Source organism: Mustelus asterias, chromosome 11 (assembly GCF_964213995.1).
Source record: "Mustelus asterias chromosome 11, sMusAst1.hap1.1, whole genome shotgun sequence".
Lineage (NCBI taxonomy): Eukaryota > Metazoa > Chordata > Chondrichthyes > Carcharhiniformes > Triakidae > Mustelus > Mustelus asterias.
In genome coordinates, this window is record NC_135811.1 from 71,556,445 (window position 1) to 71,573,073 (window position 16,629).

Sequence of the window (16,629 nt, forward strand, 5' to 3'; positions counted from 1 at the left end):
GAGGGGTGACCTAATAGAGGTGTATAAAATTATGAAAGGCATAGATGGGGTGAACGGTGGGAAGCTTTTTCCCAGGTCAGTGGTGACGTTCACGAGGGGTCATAGGTTCAGGGGGGGGGGGGCAAGGTGGTGGAGGCGTAGGTTCGGGGGGGGGGGGGGGGGGGGCAAGGTGGTGGAGGCGTAGGTTCGGGGGGGGGGGGGGGGGGGGGCAAGGTGGTGGAGGCGGACACACTGGGAACATTTAAGACTTATCTAGATCGCCACATGAACGGAGTGGGAATGGAGGGATACAAAAGAATGGTCTAGTTTGGACCAGGGAGCGGCGCGGGCTTGGAGGGCTGAAGGGCCTGTTCCTGTGCTGTATTGTTCTTTGAAGGAGTTGATTCACCAAGTTGGGACACCATCAGCCCTTCAATCCCTCAATTAAGCAAAGCCGTTTCAAGCATCTTCTGATGTTTATGAATCTGTTTCTGCCTTGCATTCAAACTCTTCATAATGTGAAAAAATTCTCCCCCCCGCCCCCTTGGTTTGTTTGCCAATTACGTTAAATCTGCATGCTTTGGGTAAGTGACCCTCCCCCTGCCAGCGGAAATAATTCCTCACCTCTCTACTCTACCAGGAGATTCCTAATCTGTGTGCGCAATCATAGTGGAATAGCCTTTGGAATCTCACTGCCTATCAGGGAGATTTGGTGCATCGCAGCTGAAACTGATCCTGCTCACTCATTAAATTGGTTCCAGCACAAATCACTTGATACCTGATCAACAGGAGGAGCCCCAGCTGATTTCCTGGCCAGAGTATCACCGCAGCAATTTCTCCTCCCATTCCTCACACTCTATCCTTGGCCCTCGCCGAATTCTCTAGTGCATGCTGGCCCTTAGCGACATCATCGAAAAACATAGCCTGACACCCAGCTCACAAGAAATGGGAACAGGAGTAGACATCTTGTGTCTGCTCCACCATTCAATATGATCATGGCTGATCATCCCCCTCTACTCCACTTCCCACCCACTCTCCAAGCCACTTGATTCCCTGAGGGCTCAAAGATCTGCCCATCTCTGCCTTGAATATCTTTAATGGAGCACCCACAACCCTGAGCGAAATTTCTCATTTCAGTCCTAAATGATCAACAATTTATATTGGGACAGTGCCCCAGTGTACTGCGACCTGGGCCTCACTGGCCCCTAGGATGAGAGGTCTGACCAATCCAAAGAATGTTCACTGTACCATCAATACAAGCATATCCTCCTGTCTTAAATGTGAGAGCCTTTATGTTGAAACAGTGCCCGAGTTATAGGTTACCCCACAAGGAAAAAACATTCTCTCTGCATCCACTATCAAGCAGGCAAGACTGTTCTCTTCCTGTGTGGGAGCACTTCAGCAGTCACGGGCATTCAGCCTTGGATCTTCAGGTAAGCGTTCTCCAAGGCGGCCTTCACGACACACGACAGCGCAGAGTCGCTGAGCAGAGACTGATAGCCAAGTTCCGCACACATGAGGACGGCCTCAACCGGGATGTTGAATTTATGTCACATTATCAGTAACCCCCACAGCTTGCCTCCTGGGCTTGCAGAATCTCACTAGCTGTTCTGTCTGGAGACAACGCACATCTCTTTAACCTGTGTTTAATGTTCTGTCCACCCACATTGTCTGTACCTTTAAGACCTGGCTGGCTTTAGGGATTTGCATTCTAATCAGTATTCTGTAACTTGATGTTGTGTCGCTGTGCACTGTTTGAGCGCACATTTCCACTCCATCTGACGAAGGAGCAGCGCTCCGAAAGCTTATGGTATTTGCTACCAAATAAACCAGTTGGACTTTAACCTGGTGTTGTGAGACTTCTTACCTTGTTTTAGAAATACAGATGTGTGAGGTGGTGCAGATCAATATGAAGAATATGGGCTCCAAATACTCCACGGAAATTAAGAGACTAAATGGGATACAGGTGAAGTGGGATCTGCAGGCAAAAACTGCAATGTAGGAGACATGGCACCCAAATTATGATGTGGAGATGCCGGCGTTGGACTGGGGTAAACACAGTAAGAAGTTTAACAACACCAGGTTAAAGTCCAACAGGTTCATTTGGTAGCTTGTGTGGCTTTTGCTACCAAATAAACCTGTTGGACTTTAACTTGGTGTTGTTAAACTTCTTACCCAAATTATGCTCAGCAAGATTCCACAACAAGTAACGTGATAACCAGGTCACCTATTTCAGGGGTTCTTAACCTTTTAGCTTCCGAGGCCTCCTATTCGATGTTATAAAAATTCCACCAGCTCTCTGTAGTGAATGTTTATTCCTGTCTACTAATTGGTTGTGTAATTAAACATATTTGTCATTGCTGTTTCTCTTAATGGAAACTTGGTGATGCTGGACTCCAATTTGGATGAGGGAACAATGTAGAGATGCACTGCAAAGCTCGGCTCCTTGCACCTACAACAAGGCTCAGTCACTGCTTGTTGGCTGAATCAAACGGTCATGGTGTTCAGCTTGTGCCCAGGAAAAATGTGGTTGCAACTATCCCTGGGATAATTCTTCTTCTATTACCGTGGAGATGGGGAGTAACTGGTTACCATTGGTTGTCTTTCCCGACAGTGACAGCTGAGCAGTGCAGGGGGCAATAGTCCTGCGAGTCTGTGAATTGGTGCTTCCGCCAGCTGGACTACTATTTTTTGTTGACTGGGTTGTTGCCTTGGAGCTGGGTTCACATCACAGAGTGATGGAGTCTCAATTTTCTCCAGTTACTGAATTTGGCAAAGTCAATCACAGATTCAACATACAAAACTTTTCCTAATTTGGCACTCATTTAGAAATGTGGGGAGTCAGATAAAAGTCACTCTGTTGCAGTATGGGATGATGAGCAGAAAATTTCCATTCAATAATAGGAAAACTTTATAAACTAACTCCATTTACGATACAATTGCACAGGGTCTCAAATTCGGGCTTTTCACTTCTACTTAATACCACAAAAATCATCAAATAAATTAGAAAATGCAACAAGGGACTCTATTCCTTCAAAGCCACAGAGCTCCCATGGGCAATCAATCCCTCTTCTCTCTAACATTGGCAAGATTACAAAAAGTGAACACAAAATGTTTGCGTCTAGGATTCTCGAGAGGAGGCTGAAGTTTATGGAGCTAATTGCTCAGTTCTGAGCTGCACATCACACGAGTTTCCAGAAGCTGAGTAATTAGCCTGCAGCTCTTCCTTACCCAGGAGATTTGGGTCCACTTCATTCCAGTCAAATGAGGTCAGAGGTGCACAGAAGTCAGAGTTCTTGTTATTATTTAGTAAGCATTCCAGCCGGGTTTCTGTATCGCTCACCTGGAACATTAAGAGAATAAAAAGACATTCAGCAAACTTTTCCTGTCAGTTGCTTAATTCTTCCTGCTCTTTTGAAAGCCCGAGTTCATGCTAGCCTGTGCTCCCCCCACATACCCTCTGGTACGCACGCCTATTCCTCAGAAGTGAACCTTGCTGGTCAAAGTCAGCAGGCCATTTGATGGATGGAGAATCATCACAGCCAATCCCAACAAGAACTCTAAAGCATAAGTCAATTGTGATTTCAAAGCTGAATGAAGAGCACTGAAACCATTTACTGAACCCCTGCCACTGCCCCACCAGTAATTTTCAGCCACTCCCAGCTGTTAAATTTGTCATTGTACTTCACCATCAACATCTACAACTCGTCCCTAAATCCTGTGACACAACATCTTTGGAAAACCACACCAGCGTACAATGCAACAATTCACAAGAAAACAACTGTATAATCTCCCAGGATTTTAAGAGACTGAGGCACAGCCACAGATCAATCTACAACACACCCTCAATCGCAAGAAGTTAGTAGCTTGCCAAGTACAATACAAGATACACTGCCAAACTAGAGACCAAAATGTTACAAGGTTTGATGACTGCTGAGCAAGCAGAATTCACACTGTTCCAAAGACATTTAATTGTTTCTCTCCACAGATGGTTTCAAAGATTATGAAATTACGGCAGGGGCGGTGGGGAAGTGCAGGAGGAAAGAAAGATCAGCCAGGGTTTCAGCTCTCCATCATCAAGCATTGACTCCTGCTGTAAAGCCAGTCAGGAAAAATTCTTGTGATTGAAAATCCTGCTTACATAAGGAAAATGACCATTGGGGGAGGTAACCATGGAATTCTACCTCCTTGAGATCAATGCTGCCAGGAGAGAATCTGTGAAAGGGCAAGTTTGAGACATGTTTGCACATAGTCTACATCATAAATCATTTTCCTCTCTTACTCATGTGACAGGTAGCAAAAAGCAATGCCCTTAACACCCACATTCCTGTCACATCTGAAGGTGGCACAGGCAAGAATGATCAGCATCAAAATGCCTGGAACATGGCTTCCAGGCTACAACTCTAATCGCCCCTATTGACAATGCTCACTCCAGCTCAACAGGCATCCAATACCTCCTGAAAGTGGTCAATCTTTATGCACAAGTCCAGATCATGTGCATAAGATCATTCCCCCTTGAAGAGCACTAAAGCCTCATCTAATATCCAAATACAAGCAGCTTACAAGGACAGGCTATTGAACAGCAGTCAGGAACAGCTCCTCTGGCTGGTATTCCCCGATTTAGCGGAGGATTATTGAGAGCACTTGTAGAATGCTAAAGGCTGGTAGAGATTAGCTAATGTTACACAGCCTGACAATCAAACGAAAGATCTTCCATCTCTCTGACTTACTGCTTCAGAGTTAATAGGTGGTGTTAAATCAGGGAATACATTTCTGTATAAATTCAAACTTCCACAACAATTTTGTCCACGTATTAATGCTCTCCACACTAACAGCAAGCTATCACAACCTAAAAACCCACCTGTGCCTACAGCTACTCTATCAGCTTCATTTCAAACAAACCAATGTAAAATAAAACAAAGTGCCAACATTTCTCAGTCTGCACACAGTACGTGAAGATCACCCATGAGGGTGCTGCATTGTCACTGATACCCTCTCAGATGATATGTTAAGCCGAGGCACCATCTGCCTGTTAAAATTCCACAGCTTCAGCAGATGGTGAGGTAGACTCCTTACGTCCAGTCCAACAATGCCCACAATCAGCCAACAACACCAAAAGATTTGTTGTTTACCTTCTACACTATTTACAGGACATATTATATATGGGAACTGTTGCCAATCAGTGCAAAATAAAATCACTATGAGGGGCAGCTCCCTGCAAATGTGAAGAGCGAGCTTCACTCGCATCACAGACACCCTCCCTTATCATTGCCCCCTCATGCTAAACTCCCCCCGGCTCATTCTCTCCCACTCCATTTCCTCTTACCCCGTCATCGCTAATCTCCCCCACCCCCCCCTCACCCATTCCCCCACCTCTCCCAGTCCCCCACCCCCTCCCCCCCACCCTCACCCAGTCCCCCACCTCTTCCCCCCCCCCCGCTCACACAGTCCCCCACCTCTCCCCCCCGCTCACACAGTCCCCCACCTCTCCCCCCCACTCACCCAGTCCCCCACCTCTCCCCCCCACTCACCCAGTCCCCCACCTCTCCCCCCCACTCACCCAGTCCCCCACCTCTCCCCCCTCACCCAGTCCCCCACCTCTCCCCCCCTCACCCAGTCCCCCCCCACCACCTCTCCCCCCCTCACCCAGTCCCCCCCCACCACCCCACCCATTCCCCCACCTCCCCACCCCTTCCCCCACCTGCCCCCCCCACCCATTCCCCCAACTGCCCCCCCTCACCCACTCCCCCACCTCCTCCCCCATTCCCCCACCCCCCTCTCTCCCTCACCCATTCCCCCCTCTCCCTCACCCATTCCCCCACCCCCCCACCCATTCCCCCACCCCCCCTCACCCATTCCCCCACCCCCTCACCCATTCCCCCACCCCCCCTCACCCATTCCCCCACCCCCCCTCACCCCCTCACCCATTCCCCCACCCCCCCCTCACCCATTCCCCCACCCCCCCCTCTCCCTCACCCATTCCCCCACCCCCCCTCTCCCTCACCCATTCCCCCACCCCCCCTCTCCCTCACCCATTCCCCCACCCCCCCTCTCCCTCACCCATTCCCCCACCCCCCACTCTCTCCCTCACCCATTCCCCCACCCCCCACTCTCTCCCTCACCCATCCCCCCACCCCCCCCTCTCCCTCACCCATTCCCCCACCCCCCCTCTCCCTCACCCATTCCCCCACCCCCCCCTCTCTCCCTCACCCATTCCCCCACCCCCCCTCTCTCCCTCACCCATTCCCCCACCCCCCCTCTCTCCCTCACCCATTCCCCCACCCCCCCTCTCTCCCTCACCCATTCCCCCACCCCCCCTCTCTCCCTCACCCATTCCCCCACCCCCCCCTCTCTCCCTCACCCATTCCCCCACCCCCCACTCTCTCCCTCACCCATTCCCCCACCCCCCACCCTCTCCCTCACCCCCCACCCTCTCCCTCACCCATTCCCCCACCCCCCTCTCTCCCTCACCCATTTCCCCCCCCCCTCTCCCTCACCCATTCCCCCACCCCCCCCCCTCTCTCCCTCACCCCCCCCCCCTCTCTCCCTCACCCCCCCCCCCTCTCTCCCTCACCCCCCCCCCCTCTCTCCCTCACCCCCCCCCCCTCTCTCCCTCACCCCCCCCCCCCTCTCTCCCTCACCCATCCCCCCCCCCCCCTCTGGCCTCTCCTTACCCTCCAGACCCGCAGATAATCCCCGGAGGTGGCCAGCAGGTCGGGGTAGACGCCCTTGGTGTCGGGGATCCACATGATCTTGGTGGTGGGGTACGGGTGGTCGAAGGTGTTGCGGGCAATGAACTCGGAGCTCTCCTCGTCCAGGCCCACTATCTGCACCTTGTTGTTGTACTCCTCCACGAAGGAGCCGAGCGCCAGGCGGAACCGCTTGTCGGGCCTCACGCTCCAGTTCATGGCGTACACGGTCCATGGCGCCTCGTACTTGTAGATCTCCTTCCGCTTGCCGTGCATGCTCATCTTGGGACGGGCAGGCCCCGCTCCCGGAGCCCGGCCTCGCGTCTCTCAGGCCCCCGCTCCTGGAGCCCGGCCTCGCTTCTCTCAGGCCCCCGCTCCCGGAGCCCGGCCTCGCGTTCCCCCCTCCCCCCCGGCCCCACAACAATAAACCGCTCAAACTCGCAGCGGATGCACGCCGCTGACTGACAGCGACCTGCACCAATCACAGCCAGCCTCGCCGTGACTGACAGCTAAACTGACCAATGTTACACCGGAACCAGAAGGGCGGCGCCGGCCATTGGAACCGCAGTGTTTATTGGTGAAAAGCTGAAGAAGTAGGTTGATTGATAGAGGGTTTCGCCAATAGAATGTGAGCAGTGGGGCGGGTGTACGGATTGACAGCTCTGTTGACCAATGAATTAGGAAAGGCTGGCGGCGGTTATTTCCGTTGGTGACTCGATTTGTGAATCAACTGGCATGAGGGATGTGTTTGATTGACAGGGAAGACAACCAATCAGATTGATCAGGAGGGCTGTGTTCCAGGGCTGATGGTGGGCGGGTAATCAATTAGTTCTTTGGATTTGATTGGCGAAGAGGGGAGTGATTGACAGACAAAAGGACCAATCAAATTTAAACCGTCAGAGGCGGGTGTTCTGGCGCCAAGATCCAATTGATTGACAGCGGTTTGGACCAATCCACTGTCAGACCGGGTCAGAGCTCTGTCATCTGCCCTCTGATTGACCTAACCGCCTTCAAACCTCAGGCGGGTGGCATTTCCAGGGTTAAATGTCTACATTTCCCCCCCCCCCCCAAGCCAGTTATTAACCCTTTGTGGAAAGCAAATCATGACATGGGGTTCCCTGATGATCCATCTGGCCTGGGTGGCCATTTTGTCCACACTGTGTCCAGGCTGACCTCCCCCCCCCCCCCAACCCCCGGGCAAGGCCACGTTCTCACCCAGCCGCTTACCAGCAAACCCCCTCCTAAAATACCCCATCCCAATCCTGACTTGTACCTTGTAGATGGTGGACAGGTTCTGGAGAGCCTGAAGGTGAGCTGCTCACCACAGAAGTACAGTAAGAGTTTTAACAACACCAGGTTAAAGTCCAACAGGTTTATTTGGTAGAAATATACCATATTTTGTCAGGTGGGTGGGAGTTCAGAACGAAGGAACAGCCTGTTCCGAAAGCTAGTGGCTTTTGCTACCAAATAAACCTGTTGGACTTTGACCTGGTGTTGTTAGACTTCTTACTGTGTCCAACGCCAGCATCTCCATATCATGGTTGCCAAACCTCCAGGAATAGCCTGGAGCTTCCAGGAATTGAGGATCAGTCTCCCGCATGCTGCTGTGTACAATCATAGAATGATCCTGGAGACCCCACATGAGAGACTTATAAAGAAGGCAAATGCATATGGGATACATGGTAATTTGATAAAGTGGATTCAACTTTGGCTCATTCGTAGGATGGTATTTGCTACCAAATAAACCTATTGGACTTTAACCTGGTGTTGTGAGACTTCTTACTACCTTCTTCATTTGTAGGAGACAGACAGTGTTGACAGAAGGCTGTTTTTAGTGACTGGAAGCCAGTGTCCAGTGGCGTACCACAGGGATCTGTGCTGAGTCTCCTACTATTCGTCATTTATATAAACAACATTGATGACTATGTGGGGAACAGGATTAGTAAGTTTGTAGATGACACAAAGATTGGTTGTGTGGTTAGCAGTGAGGCTGAGTGTCTTCAGTTACCAGAAGATATAGATGGGATGGACAAACGGGCAGGTTTATTTATTTGTTAGTCACAAGTAAGGCTTACATTCACGCTGTAATGAAGTTACTATGAAAATCCCTAGTCGCCACACTCCAGCACCTGTTCGGGTACACTGAGGGAGAATTTAGCAGTAAGTGGCAGATGAACTTTAACCCTGAAAAATGTGAGGCGATATTCTTTGGAAGGAGTAATCTGACAAGGTAATATCCAATGAACAACGCATTAAGAAGCTCTGTGAAACAAAGTGACCGTGGCGTGTTTGTCCAAAGATCTCTGAAGGCAGAAGGGCATGTTAGTGGAGTGGTGAAAAAGGCATATAGGACACTTGCCTTTATCAATCAAGGCAGGGAGGTGATGTTGGAATTGTATAGAACTTTGGTAAGGCCACAGCTAGCGTACTGTGTGCAGTTCTCGTTGCCACCTTATAGGAAGGATGTGATTGCATTGGAGGGGTGCCTAGGAGATTCACCAGGATGCTGCCTGGGATAGAACATTTAAGTTATGAAGAGAGGTTGGATAGGCTTGGGTTGTTTTTGTTGGACCAGAGAAGACTGAGGGGCCACCTGATCATGGTGTACAAGATTATGACGGACATGGACAGAGTGGATAAGGAGCAGCTGTTCCCCTTAGTTGAAGGGTCAGTCACACAGGGTCACAAGTTTCAGGTCTGTAATGCACTGCCTGGGAGAGTGGTGGAGGCAAGTTGCCTCACATCCCTTAAAAGTACCTGGATGAGCACTTGGCACATGATAACATTCAAGTCAGTGGGCCAAGTGCTGGTAGATGGGATCATGTGGGAAGTCAGGTGTTTCTCATGTGTTGGTGCAGACTCAATGGGCCAAAGGGCCTCTTCTGCACTGTATAATTCTATGAAAAATCATAGGGACATTCAGAAAGATAGCTTTTTTCAACATTTTATTTGAACATTTCATTGTTTGGCTGACAGCAAAGCTGCACACTTTGGGTAATGTGTTTTTGTTTTGCTTTCCAATTGGCTTGGAAGGCAGTACGACACAAGGATGGGTGTGTTGGGCAACAATGGCTGGTGTGTAGGGGCAAGTCATGTGATAAAACCTCCAGGGATACATTCAGTCACCATTGGCAACCCCAGTGGTTTGGCTAGGTTTCTGGTCAATAGTAACCCATGGTAATGGGACATTCTCTTCTGTTGGAGATGGCCATTGCCGAGTACTTGTGTGGCATGAATGGTATTTGTCACTTATCAGCCTAAGCCTGAATGTAGTCGAGGTCTTGCTGTATATGGACATGGACTGTTTCGGTGTCTGAGGAGTTATGAATGATACTGAGTATTGTGCAATCATCAGCAAACATTCCTATTCTGATCTTTATAGTTGAGTTTAGGTCATAGAAGAAGAAGCTAAAGATGATTGGGCCCAGCACACGACCCTGAAGAAATCCTGTTGAAACATCTTGGGGCTGAGATAACAACCTGCCAATCTTTCTTTGATTTGATTTGATTTATTATTGTCACAAGTATTAGTACACAGTGAAAAGTATTGTTTCTTGCACGCTATACAGACAAAGCATACTGTACATCGAGAAGGAAAGGTGAGGGTGCAGAATGTAGTGTTACAGTTATAGCTCGGGTGTAGAGAAAGATCAACTTAATGTAAGGTAGGTCCATTCAAAAGTCTGATGGCAGCAGGGAAGAAGCTGTTCTTGAGTCGGTTGGCACGTGACCTCAGACTTTTGTATCTTTTTCCTGACAGAAGAAGGTGGAACAAAATATGTCCAGGGTGCGTGGGGTCCTTGATTATGCTGATTATTTGTGCTAGCTGTAACTCCAATCTGTGGAAATTTATATCCTAGTTCTCAATGAGTTCAGTTTTGCCAGGGTTCATTGATGCCTCATTTGGTCAAATGCTGCCTTGGGGCTGTCATTCTCACCTCATTGATTTATTGTACATGTATTAACAGTGAAAAGTATTATTTCTTGCGCACTATACAGACAAAGCATACCATTCATAGGGAAGGAAATGAGAGAGTGCAGAATGTAGTGTTACAGTCATAGCTAGGGTGTAGAGAAAGATCAACTTAATGCAAGGTAAGTCCATTCAAAAGTCTGACAGCAGCAGGGAAGAAGCTGTTCTTGAATCGGTTGGTACGTGACCTCAGACTTTTGTATCTTTTTCCCAAAGGAAGAAGGTGGAAAAGAGCATGTCCAGGGTGCGTGGGGTCCTTAATTATGCTGGCTGCTTTGCCAAGGCAGGGGGAAGTGTAAACGGAGTCAATGGATGGGAAGCCATACCAAGCTGTGATACAACCAGAAAGAATGCTTTCTATGGTACATCTGTAAAAGTTGGTGAGAGTCGTAACTGACATGCCAAATTTCCTTAGTCTTCTGAGAAAGTAGAGGTGTTGGTGGGCTTTCTTAACTATAGTGTTGGCATGGGGGGACCAGGACAGGTTGTTGGTGATCTGGACACCTAAAAACATGAAGCTCTCGATCCCTTCTACTTCATCCCCATTGATGTAGACAGGGGCATGTTCACCTCTACGCTTCCTGAAGTCGATGACAATCTCCTTCGGGATGGGAACCATTGACTGTGGAATCAGGTCAAATATGAGCAAGTAGCCCAATGTAGCCCAATCCATCCTTCTATTGCTCACCATCAGCTGTTGAATGAGTGCTCCTCTATGTTTAACACTCAGGGTGGTAAGGGTACAGAATGTATCCTGAGTACGGCTTTCAATGTCCGTCAACAAAAATGGCTTGACAGCACCACTTCCTACCAAGCTGGCCATGTCCTAAAGGATATAGCTACCAGACTGACTCCCTCACTGCCTGCCACAGGGCCAATGAGAGGGGAAAATCTACTTGACCTCATCATCATTCTTCTTGGAGCAGGCTTGAGATTCAGTAGCCTACACCTAATTTGTACGTTTTAAAATTGTGGATTAAGTACTGGGTTTTGTACTTGTAGAAATGATTATTGTTTTTATAATTCTTGATAGTTTACTCTCATATTCTAATTTCTGCATCTTTATTACTTTTTAAGTCATTTTTTTGCTGGTTTCTAAAATCTTCCCAATCTCCTGGCCTATCACTAACCTTCACAGCATTGTACATAGTCTCTTATACTTGATACCATCATTGACTTCCTAAATTAGCCACAGGCGGTGCATCCATCTCATAGAATCCTTCTTTCTGAATGGAAGGATGAGGGGGGATCTTATTGAAACTTACAGGATGCTGCGAGGCCTGGATAGAGTGGACGTGGAGAGGATGTTTCCACTAGTAGGAAAAACTAGAACCAGAGGGCACAACCTCAGACTAAAGGGACAATCCTTTAAAACAGAGATGAGGAGGAATTTCTTCAGCCAGAGAGTGGCGAATCTGTGGAACTCTTTGCCGCAGAAGGCTGTGGAGGCCAGGTCATTGAGTATATTTAAGACAGAGATAGGTAGGTTCTTGATTGATAAGAGGATCAGGCGTTATGGGGAAAAGGCAGGAGAATGGGGATGAGAAAAATATCAGCCACGATTGAATGGCAGAGCAGACTTGATGGGCCGAGTGGCCTAATTCTGCTTTTATGTCTTATGGTCTTAACCAATCTATCTATTGCAATTGCATCTGTCCATGACTAGCATTGGGAGGAGTGACCACTCCACAGTCCTTGTAGAGACAAATTCCCATCTTCACAATGAGGATACCCTCTATCATGTTGTGTGGTACTCCCATTATGTTAAATGAGATTGATTCAGAACAAATCAAGTAACTTAACTGGGCATTCCCAAAACCACATAAAGGTATTTCCCGTGGCCCATGAGCTCATCAGAATTTGTGTGTCTGTATATGTGTGCTTTTTAATGCCCTTTTTAATTTGATTCAATTAAAAAATAACCAGCAGCAAAGCTTTATATTTAAACAGGATAAAAGTTTGTTTATTACTAAATAGGGGCTAAAGGGATCTTGGGGGGGCAAGGGGGATCAGGATATTGAATTCGATGGTCAAAACGAATGGCAGAGCAGGTTCGAAGAGCCAAATGGCCTAGTGCTTCTAGTTTCTATGTTTCTAAAAAGCTGTGTTGTACATTACTGAAGTAAAAGTGATAGTTATTAATTCAAATACAGATACAAAGATTAAAATGCAGATAAAGGGATATTTAAAGATAAGATTTCAAATCATTTGTTGTGAGATAGTGTTGTGGGCCTGTTACTTAAATTCTTCTTTCTGAAGTGAAGGTGTTGGGACTTGAGGTTTGGTTTAGTAGCGGTGATGATTTCTGCAGCTGAATGTTCAGAGGTTTGCCTTTTCAGGTGAACTCAGCAGGTTAGCGGATTTTTGGAGAGTGTAAAGGTTCTTGAACTCCACACAGACTGGTCTCGGATGCCACTGATAACTGTGGGTGTCTCTCTCCTTCAAGTGTTGAAACCACAACTCGGAAGTATTGTACTGGGGCAGCTTCGCAAGAGGGAGATTCACTGTTTATTCCTGATCAGTGAGCTCGCCCTTATGTCACGAGTTACCCTGGCTGCCAACTATGACCTGGTCTCTCTCTCTCTTGTAGGTAGTGAAATACAACTGGAAGTGCCACACTGGGACAGCTTCACACGAGAGAGAGAGGGACCACTGTTTATTCCTGACCAGTAGACCCCCTTGAGTGAGCAGTTTCAAAGTGCTCGGACCCTTTACGGTTCTGTACTCCGGAATTATGTTCTGGCTTTTTAGTGACTCACCGAGATGGACGATGAGAGAGAGAGAGAGAGAAGTCATAGTTAATTTTAAAATAATTTATTCAAGAATAACTCCAACCAAACTCAGTCAATAAAACACAGACACTACAATACTATGCAATGGAAAGCAAACTCGAACAGCACAATGTAAATTCTTAGCATTACACGATTTACACAAAAACAAGAAGCTTCCTGGACCCCTCCTCAACCTTTACCTAATTGGGGGCTTTCTGAAGGCTGAGAGAACATACGCACCACTCCTCGGATCGTTTTAAAAACAAAAGTCCTTGCTGTTGCTGCTGAGAAAATAGTTGATGTCTTGTTCGCTACTGTCTCTTCCTTGTACTTTCCTCTGCCCACAAAGTAGTTGTCTGGCTGGACACCTGAATTCACTCCTTTCCGACTTGACACACCTCTCCTGCACCGAACTTCACAGAACTCCTTTCCGAGTTAATTGCTGAATTATCAACCACCTCTGTTGGCCAGAGTTCAATATTTTGTAAAGACCGTTCAAATTGGTTGACTCCTCCCATCGGTCAGTTTCAGAACAATGGGGTGCAAAGTGCTTATAGGATGAAACTGATATTGATCAGTTTCAATGACAGAGGCCAAACTGTTTTGGGACGTATCTGATGAGCTGCAAAGTGTCCCAAGCTGGTTTCCTGGGAATACTAAACATTTTCCCATTAGTGGAGACATTATTCTACATTGCTGGGTAAAACTCGTTACCATTTCCATTCTCTCTCTTGTGGTTGGTCATGGCTTTCGACACCCCTCTGCATAATCTTGTCAGCTAGTTTTGCCATGAACCATGGCCCCCTTTGTTCACTTCTTGGATGGTCTAGTGGTATGTTCCGATGCCTGATTTGCAGCCATTTTGCTTGAATGTAACCTTTAAAATAATACTGTCTTTAAAATGTCTGTTTTTCCACTTGAAATTGGCCATGTTGTATCACGTTTAATATAATGTCCATGTATCCTATGGAGTTTATCCAAATGATGGATTTGCTGCATCTTACAATGGTATCCAATTCCTCACTAATTTTGTATTATGGCAGTTGCATATTGCCTGGATTCTTCGGCAGAACACAGTTGATTTCTTGGTATCTTCCTCTTTGTTTCTCTTGTCCAAAATCCTCTCTGATATTGTCCGAGTTCTTCATGGCGTTCTGCGCTCTACTTCTCAAGATGGCTTCTTATAGCCTCCTTTATATAGTTCTAAAAACACAAGCATGCTGTGTTAATTTTCCAGGAGTTGTTGGGTGGGATGTTACAGCCCCAGCCGCTGCTTTGATCATCCAGTCCCGCCAAGAGTCAATGAATCTTTGGCTGGGCTGCTACATCCCCCAGAAAATCCCGGCCATTGTTTCAGGCTAAGTTAGTTACATTGTGGTCTTTTTAAGTCCCTTCCCATCTCTTGTTCCATCAGAGATTTTTCACATCTTTTAGAGAGTTCAATAGACATTCTTAGATAATTTGTTGGCATCTTAATGACTCTTCATAGCCAGCTTGAGAGAGGAGTCTGACAAGGTTTGAATAAACACAGAAAGATGCCATGTTTTAGATGTCTTACTGCAGCCTTGGTCCAAAGATAGACGAAAGTACTGAATTCAAGAGGTGGAGTGAGAGCGGCTATGCTTGGCAGCAATAGACCAAGTGTTGTTCGCATCAAAGTCATTTAAATCGGGGGGGGGGGGGTTGGAGATTAAGGCAGAAAAATGCTTTCAAACAAGGGAATTGAAGAAAAGCATAGATTAATAATCAAGAGGGATATCAACTCCCCTGATTTTAATTGGACAGAAGAGGTAAAAGGAGATAAGCGAATTGGCGCAGGGTCAATAAGATTAAGGAGGTAAATGCGTGGCTCAAAGATTGGTGTGGGAGGAATGGGTTTGAATTCATGGGACATTGGCACCAGTATTGGGGAAGATGGGACCTGTTCAGATGGGATGGTCTCCGTCTGAATCGTGCTGGGACCAGAGTCCTGGCGAATCGTATAACCAGGGCCATAAATAGGGCTTTAAACTAAATAGTCGGGGAGGGGGGGGGGGGGGGGGGGGGGGGGGGGGGAGGGCGGGAGAGGGTGCAGGGGTATGGGGAATTACAAAATCAAAGGTAAAGGAGAGGGTACGAGTGCAGGTTAATGATGAGGACATTCATCTAGTTAAAGGAGTCAAGGGCTCAGGCGGAGTAAAAAAGGTGACAAACACAAGAAGGGAGGTGGTCAACAGTGCAAGGAGATGGTCTGGGGAAGGATAACCAGTTTGCGACAGGTAGGGATAGAGCATGCAATCAAAAGAATGCACTAACAAATCGGGTCCATATAAAGGCTAGCATAAAGACACTTTACCTGAATGCACGTAGCATTCGAAACAAAGTGAATGAGTTGATGGCACAAATCAGTTACAAATGGGTATGATCTAGTGGCCATTACAGAAATGTGGTTGCAGGGTGACCAGGACTGGGAACTGAATATCCAGGGGTATCAGACATTTCGGAAGGATAGACAGGAAGGAAAAGGAGATGGGGTAGCTCTGTTAATTAAAGATAACATCAGGGCGGTAGTGAGAGACGATATAGGCTCTAAGGAGCAGGATGTGGAATCGTTGTGGGTGGAGATAAGGAATAGTAAGGGGAAAAAGTCACTGGTGGGCGTGGTCTATAGGCCCCCAAATAATAACTTTGAGGTGGGTCGGGCTATAAACAAGCAAATAATGGATGCGTGCAAAAACGGAACAGCAATAATCATGGGGGATTTTAACCTGCATATTGATTGGTTGACTCAAGTCGGACGCGGTGGACTTGAGGAAGAGTTCTTAGAATGCTGTTGGGATAGTTTATGAAGATGTAACGAGTGCAGTTGACAGAGGGGAACCGGTGGATGTGGTGTTTTTAGATTTCCAGAAGGCATTCGATAAGGTGCCTCACAAAAGGTTGCTGCAGAAGATTAGGGTACACGGAGTTGGGGGTAAAGTGTTAGCGTGGATTGAGGATTGGCTATCCAACAGGAAGCAGAGAGTTGGAATAAATGGGTGCTTTTCTGGTTGGCAGTTGGTGCTAGTGGCGTGCCGCAGGGATCGGTGCTGGGGCCTCAACTGTTTACCATATACATAGACGATCGGGAGGAGGGGACCGAGTGTAGGGTAACAAAGTTTGCGGATGACACAAAGATGAGTGGGAAAGCGAATTGCGTGGAGGATGCAGAAAGTCTGCAGAGAGATTTGGATAGGCT

The 16,629-nt window shown here is 47.6% G+C and overlaps 1 protein-coding gene across 1 annotated transcript in view; it reads right to left on the minus strand.

The window, feature by feature from the left end:
* The window catches only part of dcaf7 (ddb1 and cul4 associated factor 7), a 44,997-nt gene extending 37,880 nt beyond the window's left edge, over positions 1-7,117 (minus strand). The window contains exons 1-2 of the mRNA XM_078223726.1: positions 6,654-7,117; positions 3,211-3,322 (exon numbers count right to left, since the gene is read on the minus strand). Coding sequence (XP_078079852.1) covers positions 3,211-3,322; positions 6,654-6,950 — 409 coding nt within the window. The 5' untranslated portion in view covers positions 6,951-7,117. The remainder of the gene's footprint in view (positions 1-3,210; positions 3,323-6,653) is intronic.
* Between the last annotated feature and the right edge of the window lie 9,512 nt (positions 7,118-16,629).